Source organism: Leucoraja erinacea, chromosome 10 (assembly GCF_028641065.1).
Source record: "Leucoraja erinacea ecotype New England chromosome 10, Leri_hhj_1, whole genome shotgun sequence".
Lineage (NCBI taxonomy): Eukaryota > Metazoa > Chordata > Chondrichthyes > Rajiformes > Rajidae > Leucoraja > Leucoraja erinaceus.
Window position 1 is genome coordinate 42,627,138 of NC_073386.1, and position 20,697 is coordinate 42,647,834.

The window sequence follows — 20,697 nt, forward strand, 5'->3', positions numbered from 1 at the left end:
GTACTTTTTACATTGAAAGACACAAAGTGCTGGAGTAACTCAGTGGGTCAGGCAGCATCCCTGGTGAACATGGACAGATGACGGTCGCTACAGTGGGCATTGGCGATGACCCCTTCTTGGCTGTGTTGTGAACATTGTTCAGTGAATGTCACGACATCTGTGTAGATGTGTTTACACAATGGTCAGTGCTGCCATCTGTTTCGTGTCCTGATAGTGAAAGAGTGACAGTACTGATTATTTAAGGCACTGTAACACTCAACATAATGAAGGGCAATTTATACCCTTAGGAACATTGATGTACCAATGGAGCTTGGGGTGCAAGTCCATAAGCTATCTGAAAGTTGCAATGCAAGTGGATAGGGTGGAAATGAAGGTGTATGGAATTCTTCCTTTTGTTGATTGAGGGATTGAGTATAAATGCTGCTAAATTATGTTGTAGTTGTAGACAACTTTTGATAGGCCTCATTTGGAGTATTGTGTGCCGTTTTGGTCAACACATTGTACCAAGGATGTGGAGGCTTTGATTAAGGTGCAGGAGAATTTCATTAGTATGTTGCATGTTTTCTCAGGAGATTTGGATTGTCTAATATTACAGGACATAATTTTAAGATGAGAAGTGGTAAAGTTTAAAGGGGAATTGTGAGGCACGTTTCTTTTTCTTAAGGTAATTGCCTGGAATAAAATACTACTTTAAATGGCAACACTTAAGCGTTTTACCAGACACGTGAATGGGCAGGCGATGGAGGGATATAGGCCATGTGCAGACAGATTGGATTAGATTAGATTGCCATCATGGTTGTTGCAGATATTGTGGTCCAAATGGCCTGTTCCTGCGCTGTGCGCTATGTTCTAGTCCACCAATCAAGTACATTTCAATAATAAACTTACTTGATCTGTAGTCTTTTAGGCCTTGGTGATTCAAGTTTGTCCAGATATTTTTAAAGGTTGTGTTCGGATAGTTTACAGTCTTGCTTTAGAATGGTCCTATGCTTAGTAAAGACTCTTCCTTTAGAATGGTCCTATGCTTAGTAAAGACTCTTCCTTTAGAATGGTCCTATGCTGAGACGGTGGGCAGTAAAACTTTTTCTCATAACCCTGGAGTCATATAGTGAATGGCGCCCAATAGATTTATTATTGATCCAAATAAGATAGTAGATTGTGAGCTGGACCTCTTCCTGAGAGCCCATTTTAATAGCAAGGGTCTTGACCAGAAACATCACCCATTTCTTCTCTCCCGCGATGCTGCCTGTCCCACTGAGTTATTCCAGCATTGTGTCTACACTGTAATTTGTGATTTGTTCAGTATTACCTTGTAACAGTTATAACTGATTGTTTTCTTATGGCGCGGTTGTGAATTGATGGTGAACAATGACTTTTACCTCAGCCATTTTTATGTTCTTGTAAAATATTGGAATCGTACAGGTCAGGAATGGTCCCTATCACACCATCCCATCCATTGCCAACTGTAATGCCTATCTACTATAATCCCACATACCCACATGAGGCAAAATATAATAGGGTGATTGAAATTCTGATTGAATGGTGCCTGAACATCAATCTTACTCTCAACATCAGCAAGACCAATGAGCTACTGTATGACTATAGAAGGGTAAATCCAGGGATCCACGCACCTATCTTCATCGACAGGTTGGCAATGTCAGCGAGAGAGTCAGCAACTTCCTAGGCACGCATTTCTGTGTAGAACTTTCCTGGGCCGAGCTGTCTGATACATCCATTAAAAAAAGCCCATCAAAGCTTTTACTGAGAAGATTTAGTACTTTGTTGAATATTCACGGTGTATGGTAGAGAGAATATTAATTGGTTGCATCACAGCATGGTTTGACAACCCTAACACCCAGAAACTAAGGAGATTATAGAGAATGGTAGCCTCAGCCACGACCAGCACAAGTACTGACCTTTGTTCCATCGAAAGGATCTATAGGAGGTGTTGCCTCAAAAAGGTAGCCAATATCAACAAAGACCCAAATCATATCTTCAGGATGTAGGCATGGGTATCTGAAAACCGTGACCACCAGGTTCAAGAATTGCTTCTTCCCAATAACCATTAGCCTCTTGAACATGCTGCACTTACCTTAACTATGAGCTTCTATGCACTTTTAGTTGCACTAAGGGCAAAGGTTTTTCTTCTTGCACGAGTATTCTTATTAATTTATTACATTTTTGTCTATTATTTGATATCTACGTGACCTGTGTTTCCAGGCCTATTATGCTGCTGTAAGTAAGAGTTTTGTTGTTCCATTGTCAGTATATATGATGATTAAACACTCAACTCTTGAGCTATTTCTCAAAAGGATCACTCGCTGGTACCTATGTAGAAGGTGGCTGACCCTTGTGTGCTGGTCATTATCACTTGCCACTTTGCTCATGTTGTAGGTTACTGGGCTAGAATTCAATAGGAAGCTGGTAAGGAGACATCCTGGTATGATTTGTCTTGTTTGGTTTTTAGTTCAATTTCAAGTTCAAGTGAGTTTATTGTCATGTGTCCCTGATAGGACAATGAAATTCTTGCTTTGCTTAAGTACACAGAACATAGTAGGCATTTACAACAAAACAGATCAGTGTGTCCATATACCATTATATAAATATATACACACATGAATAGATAAACTGATAAAGTGCAAACAACAGATAATGGGTTATTAATGATCAGAGTTTTGTCCGAGCCAGGTTTAATAGCCTGATGGCTGTGGGGAAGTAGCTATTCCTGAACCTGGTCGTTGCAGTCTTCAGTCTCCTGTACCTTCTACCTGAAGGAAGTGGGGAGATGAGTGTGTGGCCAGGATGGTGTGGGTCTATAATGATACTGCCAGCCATTTTGAGGCAGCGACTGCGATAAATCCCCTCGATGGAAGGAAGGTCAGAGCCGATGATGGACTGGGCATTGTTTACTACTTTTTGTAGTCTTTTCCTCTCCAGGGCGCTCAAGTTGCCGAACCAAGCCATGATGCAACCGGTCAGCATGCTCGCTACTGTGCACCTGTAGAAGTTAGAGAGAGTCTTCCTTAATAAACCGGCTCTCCGTAATCTTCTCAGGAAGTAGAGGCGCTGATGTTTCTGCTTATATGCTAGTCATTCAGTGTTGCATTTAAGCATCATAGATTTAAGAATCAGAGAGTGTTTCCATGTAAGCTTGCACTGTTAATAGTGGACAGTGACCATTGGTGCTGTGTGGAGAAGCTTGACAATGACAAAATAACCAGCAATGATACTTGCCATTTCATCCCTTGCCTATATTTAGAGAATGGGTTGTACCACTAACCATTATTTGGGTCTCGCTTCTCGTAGTGAATAATTACATAAACTGTCAGCCCATGGTCTTGTTGTGATAATGGATGTTCACAGATTCCATTTGGTCTTTTACAGTCCTATCTGTTTTGAGATGATTGAAGAGGCACACATGACAAAATGTGGTCACAGCTTTTGGTAAGTATTTTTCAAAACATGTTGTGGATAATCATCTTTTATCATTTTTTAAAACGTAGATATGAAATGAAGTAGGAAATTCATTGGAAGAAAAAAACCCTCTAAATCTGTTGCAGTTGGAGTTAATAAATTCAAAGGAATTACCAAGAAGCGAAATAACTCTTTGCAGCTATTGAGATATCACGAGCATGACATTTATGTGTTTAACAGCAAATATGCAGGGGCTTGAATTTATTATTGTTGCTGTCAAATGATAAACGGTTCGTTATGCTATGCAAAATGTGTTCTATTAAAACGGGACTGAATTGTGCATGAACCAACTTTTGACAACACATATTCTTTAAAAGCTAAACAATATTTTTACTTTGCATATTGTTCAATCTCTCTATATGAATCTAGCATTTCTGATTTACCACAGTGATTTGAATGTAAAGGTCCATGTATCGTTGCATGCAGAATTTGCCCCTTTTGAACCAATTGAACATCATGTCTAGAGATATGCTTGTTGATTCAAAGGGATGATGTACATAGACAATAATTCTATTTCCAGTCTTGCCAATGGGAAGGCAACAGTTAGAAACTGGAAAATTAGCAAATTCCTTTTGCTCAAGTTCCAGGAACTTATGGGACTTCACTGAAATGGGGTCTCAAGTATCAAATCACCTCCATGACTTGGCTGAAGCTGCTCATTCGACTGTTTTATCAATTACTTATCAAAAGGTTAGAAGTAGAGTTGATTGCTGATAATTAAATGATATTCAACTATATTTGAAATTGTTCAGAAAATGAAGCAGTATACCTGTGTGCAACAAGATTTAGACAGTGTAGCAAGATTTGCGCAATAAGTGACAAGTAGAATTAACATCACATGAGAGATTCTAACCAACTGTCTTTGACATTCAATAGCATGACGATCTGAGATCAATATTGATAATGACAAAATAACCAGCAATGATACTTGCCAGTATTGTAGGGGTCGCCGTTGACCAGAATCTCAGTTGGATTACCCACATAATGGCAAAAAGAGAAGGTCAGAGGCTGAGTATCGTATGGTGATTCACTCTCCACCCGATTGCCCAAAACTTTCCATGAGCCACGCTTAAGAAGTTTGCTATCATCACATTCAAGCAGCCCTGTTGATTGGCACCCCATCCATTCTGAACATTCATTCCCTACACTAACACCAATGGCTTTTGTGTATATTATCTGCAAAATGCACCGCAGTTCTAGGTTGCTCTTAGTATTTTCCAAGTCCACAGCCTCTATTAGGCAAGGATGGCAAGCTTAGGGATTCACCACCATCTGCAGATTAGCAATTTATATACCATTCTAAACTAGAGATGTATTATCATTCCTTCTTTACCTCTGTTTAAATCTTGGAAATGGCTATTCAATAGCACTATGGAAGCATCTTCACCAGATGTAACTGTAGCAATTCAAGCGGAGAACTTACCACCACCTTCTCAAGGACTATTAGGGATGAACAATAAATGGTGGTCTTCTCATCAAAGCCCCTTTAAAATCTAGCATTTTGGTGGATCTTTTAAAGGAGTGAAGAAACACTATAGCAAGTGTGTTTAATAATAATTATATGCTACTGTCCTCTACAAGAGCAGCAATTTCAACTGTTTTTTCATTCTGTCTCATGCCAACCCAATTTGACATGCTCAGAATTGAAGTGGACCCCACAAGCGAATAATCCATCATTATCTCCCTTCCCACTTCCTTAATATTTTTGTTCACATGAACAAATCTCTTTATATCCATATTGTGGCTAATTGCATCAATGTTATGTCCTGACATAAACCTAGATAATGTTTGAAAATGGCTTCCCTTTAAAAGAAACTTGCGCCTTTTGTATATCCCACCACTTTCCCCACCACATTGTCCTGGTTGTGATGAGACTTGTAGCAATCAATTATATGGTTTCTTCCCCTACTCTTATGATACTTCTTCCTCCTCATTTAAAATTCAAGTTATTGAACACCTGCTAAAGCATCATAATTGTCTCAATGAGATGCTTTCACTGGTCTTTGCAGCAGATTACTTCTCATTTTCAGTAATAGAAAACCTCATCTCAGTTTATTTTGCCATCTTTTGGGAGATAATGTTGCAGTTATATAAGACGATGGTGAGGCTGTATTTAGAATATTGTTCAGTTCTGGGCACTATGTTATAGGAGAAATGTTGTCAAGCTGGAGAGGATACAGAGAAGATTTATAAGGATGTTGCCAGGGCTGGAGGGTCTAAGCTACAGGGAGAGGTTAAGCAGGCTGGGACTCTATTTTTCTTGGAGCACAAGAGGATGAGGGGTGATCTTATAGATGTGTATACAATCATGAGAGGAATAGATTGGGTAGATGCACAGTCTCTTGCCCAGAGTAGGTGAATCGAGGACCAGAGGACATGGGTTCAGGGTGAAGGGGAAAAGATTTAATAGGAATCTGAGAGGTTACTTTTTCACACAAAGGGTGGCGGGTGTATGGAATGAGGTAGAGGAGGTAATTGAGGCAGCGACTATCGCAACTTTAAGAAACAGATAGGTACATGGATAGGACAGGTTTGGAGGGATGTGGCCAAAGGCAGGCAGGTGTGACTAATGTAGCTGGGACACGTTGGCTGGTGTGGGCAAGTTGAACCAAAGTGCCTGTTTCCACGCTGTATCACTCTGACTATTTTTAATTTTATGCTCTCGGCTTCCTGAAACCATATTCTTGGCTGTTTACTGGATATTTGTGTTCCCATTGCATCTGTCACAGACAATGAATCCACTGATCACTGTCTTGCATTGTTCTCAACCAATACTTTCCTTCATCGCAATGTTCCTTCTGTATATATCTCGGAAAATGTTCTCTATTCTCTCACAAGAGAAATGCCAACATTTTTACCTTTGCGACTCTTTTTAAGCTACCCATGTGCTGAATTCCTCTCTATACTCATCCTTGTATTCCCTTTACCTTTTTAAGATCATTACAGTCTCTTATTTTGGAATTTCTCCGTCAAGGCCCTTACTCCCAATTTCCTTGCATCTGACAAAGTACACAAGCTTGACCTCTAAAGATAGACGAATGGTTCAGCCATTCAGTGGCCAATCTGAGCATTTACTGCCAGAACTGATCATTATTGTGGGAATATCCTGGAGTAAACATAGAAACATAGAAAATAGGTGCAGGAGTAGGCCATTTGGCCCTTCGAGGTGATCATCCTGAGCTGATCATCCAACTCAGTATCCCATCCCTGCCCTCTCTCCATACCCCCTGATCCCTTTAGCCACAAGGGGCCACATCTAACTCCCTCTTAAATATAGCCGATGAACTGGCCTCAACTACCTTCTGTGGCAGAGAATTCCACAGATTCACCACTCTCTGTGTAAAAAATGATTTTCTCATCTCGGTCCTCAAAGACTTACCTCTTATCCTTAAACTATGACCCCTAGTTCTGGATTTCCCCAACATCGGGAATAATCTTCTTGCATCTAGCCTGTCCAACCCCTTAAGGAGTACAAGCATAACTCCTAGGCTCGTTTCCTTAGGTAAATAATTTTCTAAAAACCCTTATGTGATGAACTCAAGGATCACACTGTCAAAAGGATTACCATCTTAGATGTTTCCCCTTCTGCAAGCTCATTAGCCCAATCTTCATTCGTTTCCTCCTCGTCCTAGTCCAGAATTTGTTGGTTTCTCTTAAATAAAGAAAGCCCATCAATGTCTTACTTCCTTAGTAGATTGAAGAGATTCAGTATGTTACTGAATACTCTCTTGAACTTCTACAGGTATACGGTAGAGGCAATATTAGCTGGTTGCATCACCGCCTGGTTCAGCAACTTGAAAGCTCGGAACAAAAGAGATTACAAAAAGTGGTGAACACTGCCCAGTCCATTACAGGCACTGACCTCCCTACCATTGCAAGGATCTACAGGAGGTGCTGCCTCAAAAAGGCAACCCGCACCATCAAGGACCCACACCACCCTAGCCACACTCTCATTTTACTTTTGTCATCCGGAAGAGGGTATAGGAACCTGAAAACTGACATCTAGATTCAGAAACAACTTCTTCTCAACAATCGTCAGGTTATTGAATGCCAGGCCCGTCAATCAAGTCCCTCCATGGCTTCACATCCACACCCTACTGTAATCTCTTCCATTGCTGCAGCCCTCATGTTGCATCTTCTAATTCCGACCTTTTTAATATTCTGCAGTGAACTTATCCATTGGCTGTGCTAGCTGCGAAGACTGAAATTTGCCCCAAAACCATTCAATCTTAACATCTCTTCCTTTTCTCCCTTAAGATGCTCAAATTCTGATCCGTTTACTTTTTATAGCCAATCCTAGATATGTTGTGACTGGTGACCACGTTTTATTTGCTGAGTATTTCCAGGATTTTCTGTTTTTTATTTTAAATTAGCAGCTTTTGTGGTTTTCTTGATATTTGTTTATTTGCAAGCCATCCAATGAAGTGCTTTGAGACACTTAACTTTCAACATGCTCTTTTTAATACAGTGTTTTGTCATTGGAGAGAGGTAAAACAATAGGTTGAATGTATTTAAATTTTTTTTTTACCTTTCACGATACGGGCATCGCTTGGCAAGGCTGGTATTGCCAATTGGCCTTGAGGAAATGGAGGTGAACCACTCTCGTGCTCCTTCAATCCTCCTGAAGAAGTTCTATTGAGTAGAGTTCCAGAATATTCTGTATTTTCCACAACATAAAGTTGTGGGGGGGGGGGGGGGGGGTGTATTAAGACCATAGAGTTCTGTTGGCATTAATCTGATTCCTCAAATTATTTCCCAGTAACCTGTTCTCTCTCACATGCTGTTCAAGAAGGAACTGCAGATGCTGGAAGATCGAAGGTACACAAAAATGCTGGAGAAACTCAGTGGGTGCAGCAGCATCTATGGAGCGAAGGAAATAGGCGACGTTTCAAGTCCCTCCGAAACGTTGCCTATTTCCTTCGCTCCATAGATGCTGCTGCACCCGCTGAGTTTCTCCAGCATTTTTGTGTACCCTCTCTCACATGCTTCCTGATTTCCCCTGATTTGCCTGCCACCCACCGAAACTAGAAGACATTTATTAAAGTAGTCCATTAGAGTTTCTTTGGCATGTGAGATGAAACCAGACAGAGCCCATGGGGGGCAACCTGTGGCCACGGAGAAAATCATGCAAATACCACAGCACCTGACAGCCCCTGAGGTCAGGATTGAACCAGGAGCCCTGGATCTGTGAGGCAGCATTGCTAACTATTGCACTACACAGGAGTGTAAGTGCACTGTATTTTATTGTCACTATATGGGGCAGTCACTGTTCACTAGAGGTGATTAGAATGAATGTTTCAAGTGGTAGGTGGGGGGTGGGTGCTCAATTAGACAGTTGTTTTCTCCCATATTGGGGCTTCAGGGCTCCCATGTTAAATGGTTAATGCACTGGAGATTAATCTCCATACATAGCAATAGAAGGTGGTGAGGGGTCAAATAAGGAATAAGCTGAGAGACTACTGTCATTTGGGATAATTATTTGGATAATAGTAACAATTTAATGAATGATTTAGATTTGAATACAAAATAATTTCTAACTTCACAAATGACATAGTCATACACCATGGAAATGGGCCCTTTGACCCACTTTGTTCATACCAACCATCTAGGTTTTTACCAATCCCAATCACCAGCCCTTGATACATAGTCTTCTATGCCTTGATGATACGTGCCCTTCTACAGTGCCCTTCATAATGTTTGGGACAAAGACCCATCATTTATGTACTTTCCTCCGTACTCCACGATTTGAGATTTGTAATTTAAAAAAAAATCACAACGCAGTATGTTTGGGATCATTGTCTTGCTGTAGAATGAACCGAAGGCCAATGAGTTTTGAGGCATTTGTTTGAACTTGAACTGATAGGATGTGTTTATACACTTCAGAATTCATTATTCCACTACCATCAGCAGTTGTATCATCAATGAAGATAAGTGAGCCAGTACCTTCAGCAGCCATGCATGCCCAGACCATAACACAGTGTTTCACGGATGATGTGGTATGCTTTGGATCTTGGGCAGTTTCTCCATACTTTGCTCTTGCCATCTCTCTGATATAAGTTAATCTTCGTCTCATCTGTCCACAAGACCTTTTTCCAGAACTGTGGTTGCTCTTTTAAATACTTCTTGGCTAACTGTAACCTGTCATCCTATTTTTGCGACTAACCAGTGGTTTGCATCTTGCAGTGTAGCCTCTGTATTTCTGTTCATGAAGTCTTCTGCAGACAGTGGTCAGTGACAAATCCACACCTGACTCCTGAAGAGTGTTTCTGATCTGTCGGACAGGTGTTTGGGGTTTTTTCTTTATTATAGAGAGAATTCTTCTGTCATCAGCTGTGGGTGTCTTCCTTGGCCTGCCAGTCCCTTTGCGATTAGTAAGCTCACCAGTGCTCTCTTTCTTCTTAATGATGTTCCATGCAGTTGATTTTGGTAAGCCTAAGATTTGGCTGATGTCTCTAACAGCTTTATTCTTGTTTCTCAGTCTCATTATGGCTTTTTTGACTTTCATTGGCACAACTTTGGTCCTCATGTTGATAAACAGCAATAAAAGTTTCCAAAGGTGATGGAAAGACTGGACGAAAGACTAGGTGCCGAGAACTCTTATACCTGCAATTAGGAGGCAATTAAATACAGCTGAGTAGTTACAAACACCCGTGAAGCCATGTGTCCCAAACATTATGGTGCCCTGAAATGGGGGCGTGGTGAAACCAAATTGTATAAAAATACCCTTTAATAAAATCTGACAATGTGCACTTTAACCACATGTTTTGTTTTCTATTACAAATCTCAAATTGTAGAGTATAGAGGCAAATAAATAAATGAATGATGGGTCTGTCCCAAACATTATGGAGGGCACTGTAGATGCTACTTAAATGTTGTGGCAGTACCTACCTCTTCCACCAACTTGGATAATGTATTTCAGATTCTAGCTAATCTGTGGGTGAAAAGATTCCCCCTCAACCTCATCTGCTCAGATGAAAACACGCCCACCTGATCCAGTGCTTACACCTGAAACTCTTCAGTAATGCCAACATCCTGGTGAATCTCCCTTGAATCGTCTTATGTCCAACCACATCCTTCTTATAGTGTGTCACATTGAATGGTACCCCAGCTGTGACCTTGCTAATGTTTTTCAGCATTGCAGCATAACCTCACTGCTCTTGTATTCTTTGCGCAGCTATTCAAAGCAAATATCCCCGATATCTTAACACCTTATCCACCTGCATTGCCATCTTGGATGTTCAGGTTTTTCAGTCCTTCACTATTCCCTAAGGCCCAGTCATTCGTGATGTATGTCCAACCCTTATTAGTCCTCCCAAAATGCATGACTTCAATTAGTAGGGTTAGATTCCATCTGCCATTTGCTCATTTTATCAACTGGTCATTATTATCCTACAGCCGACGTGTCCTCACTTTCAAAAATACCATTGATTTTTCATGTCAACCGCAATTTACAGATTATACCTCTTATTTTGTATCGAAATTATGAATGTATATAACCAAAATATTTTGTTACCGCTCTGAAATGTTCAATGAGATTGCTCAAATGGGATCTGCCTCTACAAAACAATTCTGATTTAGCTCTGTGTTTCCAAGTGTACTAATCCTATGGCTCAGGATTTTTACCAATAACTTCCCTACCACTGATGTTAGACTCACATTTCTGTAATTACCTGGCTTATCCCAGCTGCTCTTTTTAGATGATGGTACCACATTTACTGTCTTCTAGTCATTGATAAGTCACTTGCAGGTAGTGATGATTTAAAAATCTCTTTTGGGGCCTATTTTGCCTTTGTCCCTTCCTTGCCTTCCATAGCTACCTGGGATATATTTCATTGGACTCTGAAGATTTGTCCACCTTTATTCAATTCCTCCTCTATAATGATAGTAAGTACCAGAATTTCACTCCTGGAATTATCCATGCACAATGCTCTTCTCCTTAGCGAATATAGATGGAAGTGTTTCTTTAAGACCTGACATGTATTTGTGGCTTCATTCACAACTTTTAGTTCCTAGAGAATCCTACTTTTCCTGGTTCCCCTTCAAATATTTTTAATTGCTTTGGCATTTTCCTTACTCTTGCCTGCTAGTGTAATTTCAGTCCCCTCTTTGCCATGCTAATTTTCTTAAGTGCCAACTCCTCTGCTTTTTATGTTCCTGAATGACCTCTGATTTTAGTTCCCTAAACTTGTCCCATGTTTCCTTTTGCCCAGACTCCTAAATCCCTTGTCATCTCGAGTTCCTTGGACTTTGCACCTTTCGCCCTTGTCAGAACATATTTTTCCTAGAGGTCTCATTACTTTACTTTAGAATAAAACTACTTTTCAGATGCAGATCTGTCTGCTCCAAACCTACATTTTCCGGCCTTACAATGGATTTTAAGTTCTCTTTCTGGACCATCCATGTCAGTCTCCTTACCCACCTTGAAGTTTAGGGTTATGTTCACTAGCCAAAAAGACTCCCCCTTGATACTTCAATCATTTACCCAACTACATTTCTTAAATTAGGTCCATTACTGTCCCTTCTACAGTAGGACAATCTAGGTCCTGTTTGGAGGAATAGTCAGATTAGATGATGTGCTTAATAACAAACAAAATAGCACTTCAGTGAATGTTTAATAATAAATGGAGTAAGTTGAAATATGCTTATTTAGGTGAAGAATAAATATTCTAACTTGCTGCCTGGTCTTTCCACAGCTATAAATGTATTCGACAGAGCCTTGAAGTCAGTAACCGATGCCCAAAGTGTAACTATGTGATTGATAATATTGATCAGCTATACCCTAACTTTCTAGGTAAGTTCCCAGTTAAAATTGGTATAGTATCATTGAAGCTGATCCTTCTGGTCAATAAAATGATATTTGTTTATCATCCAAGCACAGTATACAGGGAATGCAGACACTCCTCGATTTACGTAAGGGTTGCGTTTCGTAAACCCTTGTGCAAGTGAGATTTACGCAAGTTGGAATCACCTTAAAATTGGGTAGAGACAAAGAACTGTAGATGCCGACTAATACACAAAACAACTGAATCTGTCTAAAGAAGGGTCCCGATCCGAAAGGTCGCATCCATGTTCTCCAAAGATGCCGCCTGACCTACTGAGTTACTCCAGCAATTTGTGTAATTTCACCTTAAAACTAGGCGCCAATGGCGCTGGTCTGCACCAGTGAACCGTTCCTCACCCACCAGTTGCTGCACCGTCAGGCAGATGTGGCTGTTTTTACGGGGAGTTGCTCACCACCATTGCCCTTGCTCTCTGTTGCCTTCCTGGTGTCACATTGACAATGGCTGAAAACTGGAAGGGCGGCCTGCCTGGGCAACGCTTTTATATCTATGAAGTTAGCGGGAGCCCCTCGCCATCCTCCTGTTTGCAATTATGTAAACAATTCACAATGAATGGTCCTGTTTCGTGAATTATTGTGAATTGTTTACGTAATGGCGAGTTTACGTAAGTCACCTATTACGAACGTCAGGGAGTGCCTGTATTGTAGGTACTAGGCATCTTGGAAAGATTTGGCCAACATGAGTTGGCTGCAAGGATTCTTCATCAAATTGATTCTGAATAATTGTAGAAGCCAAGGTGTAATGGCATTCAAAATCTGTGGGATACATTTGACAATCCTGGTGGTTGATGGTGGAACCAGATAAGGGAAGGATGATGAACAGATAGAACCTGGTGGGGAGGTAGGAAAGGTAAATAAAGAGAAAAGAAACCCTGATATACAGGTGTGTGTGTGATGGGCAGGTGCTGTTTAAATATGATGGTGTTTCTATCTCCACTATGTATTCAGGCAGTGAGTTCAATTCCCCACCACCTCTAGGAAACTTGCCTCATCTGCTCTCTAATCGTTCTTCCAATTAGTTTAAATCCATAGCCTCGGCTCTGCTGAAGGGCATAGGTGATATATGTTTAAATAAAACTGCAGTTGTTTGAAATGTTAAATAAAAATAAAAAATGCTGGAAGCACTTAGCAGGTCAGGCAGCATCTACGAAAAATAGGATGGAGTTAATGTTTTGGGTCAGAGACACGTTTTCAGAACTCTTCCTTCCAGTTAATTCTATCTTGGCCCCTTATAATATACTCAGCCTTAGTTCAAAGGAAAACAGTTATATCTTCTCCATTTACAAAGGACTTTTGTCTGGTGTTAAAGATTGCAACCAGTCTTTTCAGGAGTGAAATTACAAAATTCTGCATGAAAAGAATGGTGATATTTGGCAAACTTTCACGAACTAAAATCAACATGTGATTATTTAGTTAATAGTGATTTTTGTTAATTGATGAATTTGGGGCAATAGTGGTATCAAGCAGCCAAATTCTCGCGGAATGGCAGAACAGGTTGGAGGAGCTAAATGGGCTACTCTTATTTCTGTGTTCCAATTGTGATACAGTGGATAGGCAGGAGAAATGGAGTAACGCCAAGGGATGTTTTCTTCTTTCCTGGTGGATTTGTATACTGGCGTACTAAGAAAAGTATGGAGCACAGGATTCCTGAATCATGTGAGGAGCTGTGCTACATTGCTGAAAACTATAAAAAATCATTAAGCTGTCCATTGACCAGCTCACCAATTGTAAGGTGAAGTTAGAGCAATGAATTTTCTTTGTTAATAATATTTAATTATTGCTTGGGTAATTATTTCCCTCCACTTATAGTTAATGAACTAATCCTGAAACAGAAGCAAAGGTTTGAAGAAAAGCGATTAAAACTGGAACATCCAGTAAGTACTGATGGATATTACAACTAGTGCCTGAGCTATGCCGAGTGTGCTGCAAACTGTCTAGTGTGACCTTATTTAATGATTAAAATGCAACGTTAACATTTCATGCCGATGGGTAGAGCGGGTATAGATTGATTGGGTGGCAGAATTGTTTGAAAGATGTCTACAAAAACTAAAATCAGAGTGGATACATCAAAGGATGTTGATCATTCAGATTCCCAGATTTTGTGAAGTGGCATTCCTAGTAATCTTGTGAAAGGAATTGCTGTTTACCTGGAATCCGAGCTTGGAAAATGATGGGACATACTCAAGTGGTGGAGACATTTCTAGATTGCAATGGCATGCACTGGGAGGATGAGATAGGGCGATAATGCTGCACTGTGTTATATGCTGGAGTAGGAATTGAAATGAGAATGTATTGTTAGGAGCGCAGAGTCACTTGGTCTTCGGGGATTAGTGATGTGGGGCAGTATGATGAAGGTGGAGGAGCACGATTAGATGACAGTGGGGATGGGGTGCTGGAATAGGAAAGCAATAATATGTATGGGGTGATGCAGCAGTGGCTTAGGTGGGGCAGGGACAGATGAAGGGTGGTTATGTGGCTGATGGAATTTGTTTTGGGGGGTTCTAAATGCGGGCTAGAGAGAGAATATTGATGTATTTTTGTTACTTGTTTTCCTTTTTAGAATGGTCACAGGTGGCAGGCGATACAAGATGTTTTAATCACAGACCAGGACAATTTGGATCTTGCTAATGTGAACCTCATGCTGGAGCTTATAATACAGAAGAAACAGCAGCTGGAAGCTGTGAGTATTCTACGTTCTGCCCAAGGATAACACGATTGAGAGTTGGTTGATCATGATTGTGGCAGGGGAGGGAGGAGAGACCAGGGCAAGCGTCAATAGCAAAAAGAGGGGTAGATATAAAGCTGATGGTTTTGAGATGATTTGGGCTTAATGGTCTCTCTTCAGTCTGATACTGGCACGGTCAAATTCATTTGCAGTAAAAAAAAATCATGGAATTTTAGTTCCCTCTTTCCCCTCTCACCTAATATTTTGACATGTGTGTGAGGAAAAACTCAATTTTTACAGCTACAGTGCATTCAGACCCCTTCACTTTTTCCACATTTTGTTACGTTAGTCTTATTCCAAAATGGATTAATTTTTTTAATGATCAATCTACACACAACCCATAATAAAAAAGCGAAACGGGTGTAATTAAAAAAATAACTGAAATATCACATTTACACAAGTATTCAGACCATTTACTCCGTACTTTGTTAAGACACCTTTGGCAGCGATTACAGCCTCAAGTCTTCTTGGGTATGACGCTACAAGCTTGGCACTCCTGTATTTGAGTAATTTCTCCCGTTCTTCTCTACAGATCCTTCAAGCTCTGTCAGGTTGGATGGGGATCTTCAATGCACAGCTATTTTCAGGTCCCTCGAGATGTTCGATCGGGTTCATGTCCGGGCTCTTGCTGGGCCACTTAAGGACATTCACATACTTGTTACAAAGCCACTCCTGCATTGTCTTGGCTGTGTGCTTATTGTCTTGGCTGTGTGCTTAGGGGCATTGTCCTGTTGGAAGGTGAACCTCCACCTCAGTCTGAGGTCCAGAACGCTTGGAGCAGGCTTTCATCAAGGATCTCTCTGTACTTTGCTCCGTTCATCTTTCCCTGGCTAGCCTCCCAGTTCCTGCCGGTGAAAAACATCCCCAGAGCATGATGCTGACACCACCATGCTTCACCCTGGTATGGTATTGGCCAGGTGAGCGATGGGATGCCTGGTTTCCTCCAGACGTGACACTTGGCATTCAGGCCAGAGTTCAATCTTGGTTTCATCAGACCAGAGAATCTTGTTTCTCATGCCTTTTGGCAAACTCCAAGCGGGCTGTCATATGCCTTTTACTGAGGAGTGGCTTCTGTCTGGCCACTCTACCATAAGGCCTGATAGGTGGAGTGCTGCAGATATAGTTGTCCTTCTGGTAGGTTCTTCCATCTCCACAGAGGAACTATGGAGCTCCCTCAGAGTGACCTTCGGGGAGAAGGCAGGCACAGGTTATTGATTGGGGACGATCAGCCATGATCACAATGAATGGCGGTGCTGGTTCAAAGGGCTGAATGGCCTCCTCCTGCACCTATTTTCTATGTTTCTATGTTTCTTGGTCACCTCCCTGACCAAGGCCTTTCTCCTCCGATTGCTCAGTTTGGTCAGGCAGCCAGCTCTATGAAGAGTCCTGGTGGTTCCAAAGTTTTTCCATTTAATGAATGAATGCTCTTTGGGACCTGCAATGTTGCAGGTTGTTTTATACCCTTCCCCAGATCTGTGTTGACAATCCTGTCTCGGAGGTCGACGGACAATTCCTTCGTCTTCATGGCTTGGTTTTTGCTCTGAGATATACTGTCAACTGTGGGACCTTATATAGACAGGTGTGCGCCTTTCCAGATCATGTTCAATCAATTTAATTCACCACTGGTGGACTCCAATCAAACATCTCAAGGATAACCAATGCAAACAGGATGAACCTAAGCTCAATTTTGAGTGTCATAGCAAAGGGTCTGAATGCTTATGTAAATGTGATATTTCACTTATTTATCTTGAATTACCTTGCAAAAATTTCTAAACACCTGTTTTCGCTTCTTCATGATGATAAAAAAAGAAAAGAATTTAATCCATTTTAAAAAAAGAGCTGAAACGTAACACAATGAGGAAAAAATGAAGGGGTCTGAATACTTTCTGAATGCTTCCACTCTAATCCCTCTCCTAACTTTCAATATTATTAATGATGTGATAGGGCAGCACAGTCTTCAGAGGCTTTTTGATCCACTATTGTTCCTATTGCTGTATCAAGAAGCCTTTCATTGACCAGTCAGCATTATAATCTCTCTCAGCTCATGCATTGACAGAGCCAAGATTATATGTGAGGTGGTGTTTTACCTTTATAATCATGACCACTTTTTTGCACAGGAGTCACAGGCAGCTCAGCTGCATATCCTCATGGAGTTTCTTCAGGAGGCAAAAAGGAATAAGAAGGAGGTTAGTTTGCCTTTTACTTTGTTGTATGTTTTCCCATTAGCTTTCTTGGTTGAAAGTCACGTTGAGTTAATCTGGAAACCGTATTGCTGTACATAACACCTGTTTTGTTTTGTGTGGGAAAGATAGCCTTGAAGTGCATGCAACTCGAATGCCACACCAATAGTGCTTCATTGCCTTTCCTGAAATTAACATGTGGAGGTGGTGTTGTACGACTGACCAGGGAGACCATTATGGCAGTACTCAAGATGGAGGGACTGTATGGGTAGAATTTAAGAAAAAGGGACGGTCTCTTTAATGGGGTTATAATATAGGCCTCCCAGTAGTCAGCAAAAATTAGAACAGAAATGTAGGCAATTTTCCAAAGTATAAAATGCAGCAAGGTTGTAGTAATGAGGGGATTTTAATTTTCAAATAGTGACTGGATTGCCTTAATGTAAAAAGCTTGGATAAGGAAGAATTTGTAACGTGCATCCAAGAGGGTTTTCTGAAGCAGCATGTAGGGAGTTCCACTGGACAGGGGCCTGTACCTGACTTGGAAATTAGAGAGTTGAGGGAGGGACACACTGATATTATGAGTATTTTTGTAGGAAGGAACTGCAGATGCTGGTTTAAACCGAAGATAGACACAAAACGCTGGAGTAACTCAGCAGGACAGGCAGCATCTCTGGATAGAAGGAATGGATGATGTTTCGGGTCAAGACCATTCTTCAGCAGTATGTCAGTGTTGGGAAGAAGGAAGTGCTGGAAAAATTAGTCCTGACCAATATTTGTTTTTTAACACTTTGGGCTTTGTAGGTTCTTGCTGTACTTTGTAGGCGCTTGATGCATTTGTAGGTACTTTGTCTCTAATGTGCTTTAAGGTGTGCTGAAATCAGGAAAGGTGTAAAAGTGCTATTTTCAATTCAGTGTGTGACCATATGAGAAAAGTGTAGCTGTAGGGTGTAGAAGTGACTGCAGCTTGTGTGGTGGGAAGATTTCCCCTCTTATTAGGTGGTGGGTTGGATTAGATTTATGACAGAATTTGTATCCTCTGTTTTCTGGTAAAGTTAACTCTCAGATTTCCCTCCACAGCAATTGGAACAGTTACAGAAGGAGCTGAATGTTCTTGAGGAGGACATCAAACGAGTAGAGGTTTGTAAAATTATATTATTTACAATATTGTTTCACCTCTGTTAAGTTTATTTTTGACAAAGTAACAGGGAAATTTAGCCATGCTTCTGAAGCCCCAGAAGAGATGATCTGAAAACTAAACATAGTTCTATAGCAATTGGCCAATAAACCCAGATGTTAGGTATTGTTTGTTATAAATCTAGGTATTACACATCTGTGTTTGCCTCGAGGTCCAGCAGTTGCCCAAGCATGGCAGTCTGTGGACTGCTCTTAATTATGCTTGCAATAGAAGTCAGCTGGGATGTTCATACTCAAACTTTGAAGCTCATGTGGCAAATGACATCGCTGCAGGTCATCATGATAATAAGAATTACATCCCATTTTTCTGGTGGTGGTCATCCCATGGTTTTGAATGTGTAGGCAGAGAATGGATGGTTGGCTGCTGGATGAACAATGAGGACCAGGGCAAGTAGCACACTGTGCAATTCACTGTGAAGTACAGCCAGTGCCAAATCCACACCACTGTGGGAATTCAATTTTACAGGGATTGATGGTTTGGTAGAGATGTGCGGGACAATTTTTTTTGTGATGGGTGCCTGCCAGGGGTGATGGTGGTCCAGATATGGTGGTGGCATTTAAGAGGCTTTAAGGTAGGCTCATTAATATGCAGGAAATTGAGAGATATAGATCACAGTCAGGTAGAGATTAATTTAACTTTCCATCATGTTTGGCATAGATATTGTGGACTGAAAGATCTGTGCTGTTTTCTGTTCTGTGTGTGCTAAATCTGAGACATTCTCTCCTCCCTAGGGTCCTTTATTGCAGAATTAACATTGAAATATAGTCACTGGTAAAAGTAGAAGTCAATAGCTGCAGTCTTCACCCTTTTTTTTCTTTTGAAGAAGTGTATGACATTTGCAATCCTTTGGGTGTATTTGCTCAATAATTAAGTTACTTGATTTTTATCCAAGAGCCTGATGGCAGCTGCTGACTGCCTGTTAGTAACTAGGTCCACAAAATGAGTTTGGCCATTAAATTCCATCTGAAGTGGCTCAAATGGATTTTTAAGTCAGAGTTGTACTGCAAAGAAACGGCCCTTCCACCTACCTCTGTCGACACTAACCCAATTTTGGGTCTATACTAACCCAATTTTTCAGCGTTAATCCACTTCTCTATGTTCTGCTCCTTCCTGTCCAGATGCCTCTAAAATGTTGCTGCTGTTCCTGTCTGTATCACCTCTTCTGGAAACTCATTCCTGATATCAAGGATTTGTTGTGTGAAAAATGTACTCTTCAAATCCCATTTAAACCTCGCTCTTATCTTCAACCTATACCCTCTAGTTTAGACACTGCTTCTTTTGGGGGTGGATATGTGGGCATTGGAGACAAATACGTTTGGCCAATAAATGTTTGCCTTACTAATGAAGTCCACAATGATTATAATTTACCTGGAGAGTTAAACTAACTCATTGAAACAACATCCCTTTTACATCAGCACTTAAACATTTCAGTTTTCCTGACCTTCAAATATAACCAGACTAAACTTAGTTCCATTTGGATGATCTTGCCTAAAGACAGCATAAGAAATAGAATCCTATGGATAGATGCCTGAGGGCCTCAAAGGACAACCTATGCTATTATTATTATCGTTGCTATCACAATGTTTGAAGCAGAAGCTTTTTGGTTGTGGAAGGATTTTGAGGTATGGCATGGAGGAAGAAAGATGAGGGGGCAACATTATCAACTTTAATGAGAATGATACACACTAATGCAAGGATTTCTTTCAGGGGCTGATATTTAATGAGCCAACGGGTCTGTATTCTCCTATGAATGAATTGACTCGAGTGCCAAACCTGGATAGCACAGTTCCGCAGTTTGAAGCACCATCCCCGTCACACAGGTATTTGTTACCATTTTCAGTTTGTATTTGTAAGTATTTTTTTTAAATGTGCATTCAATTTAATTAAGAAATAAGAAAGCATTGATTTTCTAATAACAACATCCACGTTTTAAATCTCAGAATTATCCAATCCTTGCAAGCAATGGGGTCCCACAAGGCTGCTCATCTGCAGAATTCTCACTATTCCTTGCGAGCATCAAACAATCCAGAGGCATTCCAGACTTGCAGGTTTAAGTTCCATCATGGCAATTAGGATATTTAAATTCAAATAATTAAATAATTCAGTAATAATCATTATGAAATTACTAGACTGACTTAAAATCACATTTGGTTTATTAATATACTTTGGGGAACAAATCTAGCTTTATTCATCTGGCCTATCTGGGCTGCAGCAGCATGGTAGTGTCCTTACCAGGAATGTTCACGAGCTGTGAATTAAAATAAAATCTTCCGATATACCTCCG

The 20,697-nt window shown here is 40.7% G+C and overlaps 1 protein-coding gene across 1 annotated transcript in view; it reads left to right on the plus strand.

Annotated features, from left to right (window-relative positions):
• Window positions 1–20,697, plus strand: part of cop1 (COP1 E3 ubiquitin ligase) — a 54,018-nt gene that overhangs the window by 956 nt on the left and 32,365 nt on the right. Inside the window, exons 2-8 of the mRNA XM_055642050.1 lie at window positions 3,385–3,444; window positions 12,168–12,265; window positions 14,123–14,187; window positions 14,874–14,993; window positions 17,156–17,224; window positions 18,296–18,355; window positions 20,121–20,233. Of these exons, the coding sequence (XP_055498025.1) occupies window positions 3,385–3,444; window positions 12,168–12,265; window positions 14,123–14,187; window positions 14,874–14,993; window positions 17,156–17,224; window positions 18,296–18,355; window positions 20,121–20,233 (585 nt within the window). The remainder of the gene's footprint in view (window positions 1–3,384; window positions 3,445–12,167; window positions 12,266–14,122; window positions 14,188–14,873; window positions 14,994–17,155; window positions 17,225–18,295; window positions 18,356–20,120; window positions 20,234–20,697) is intronic.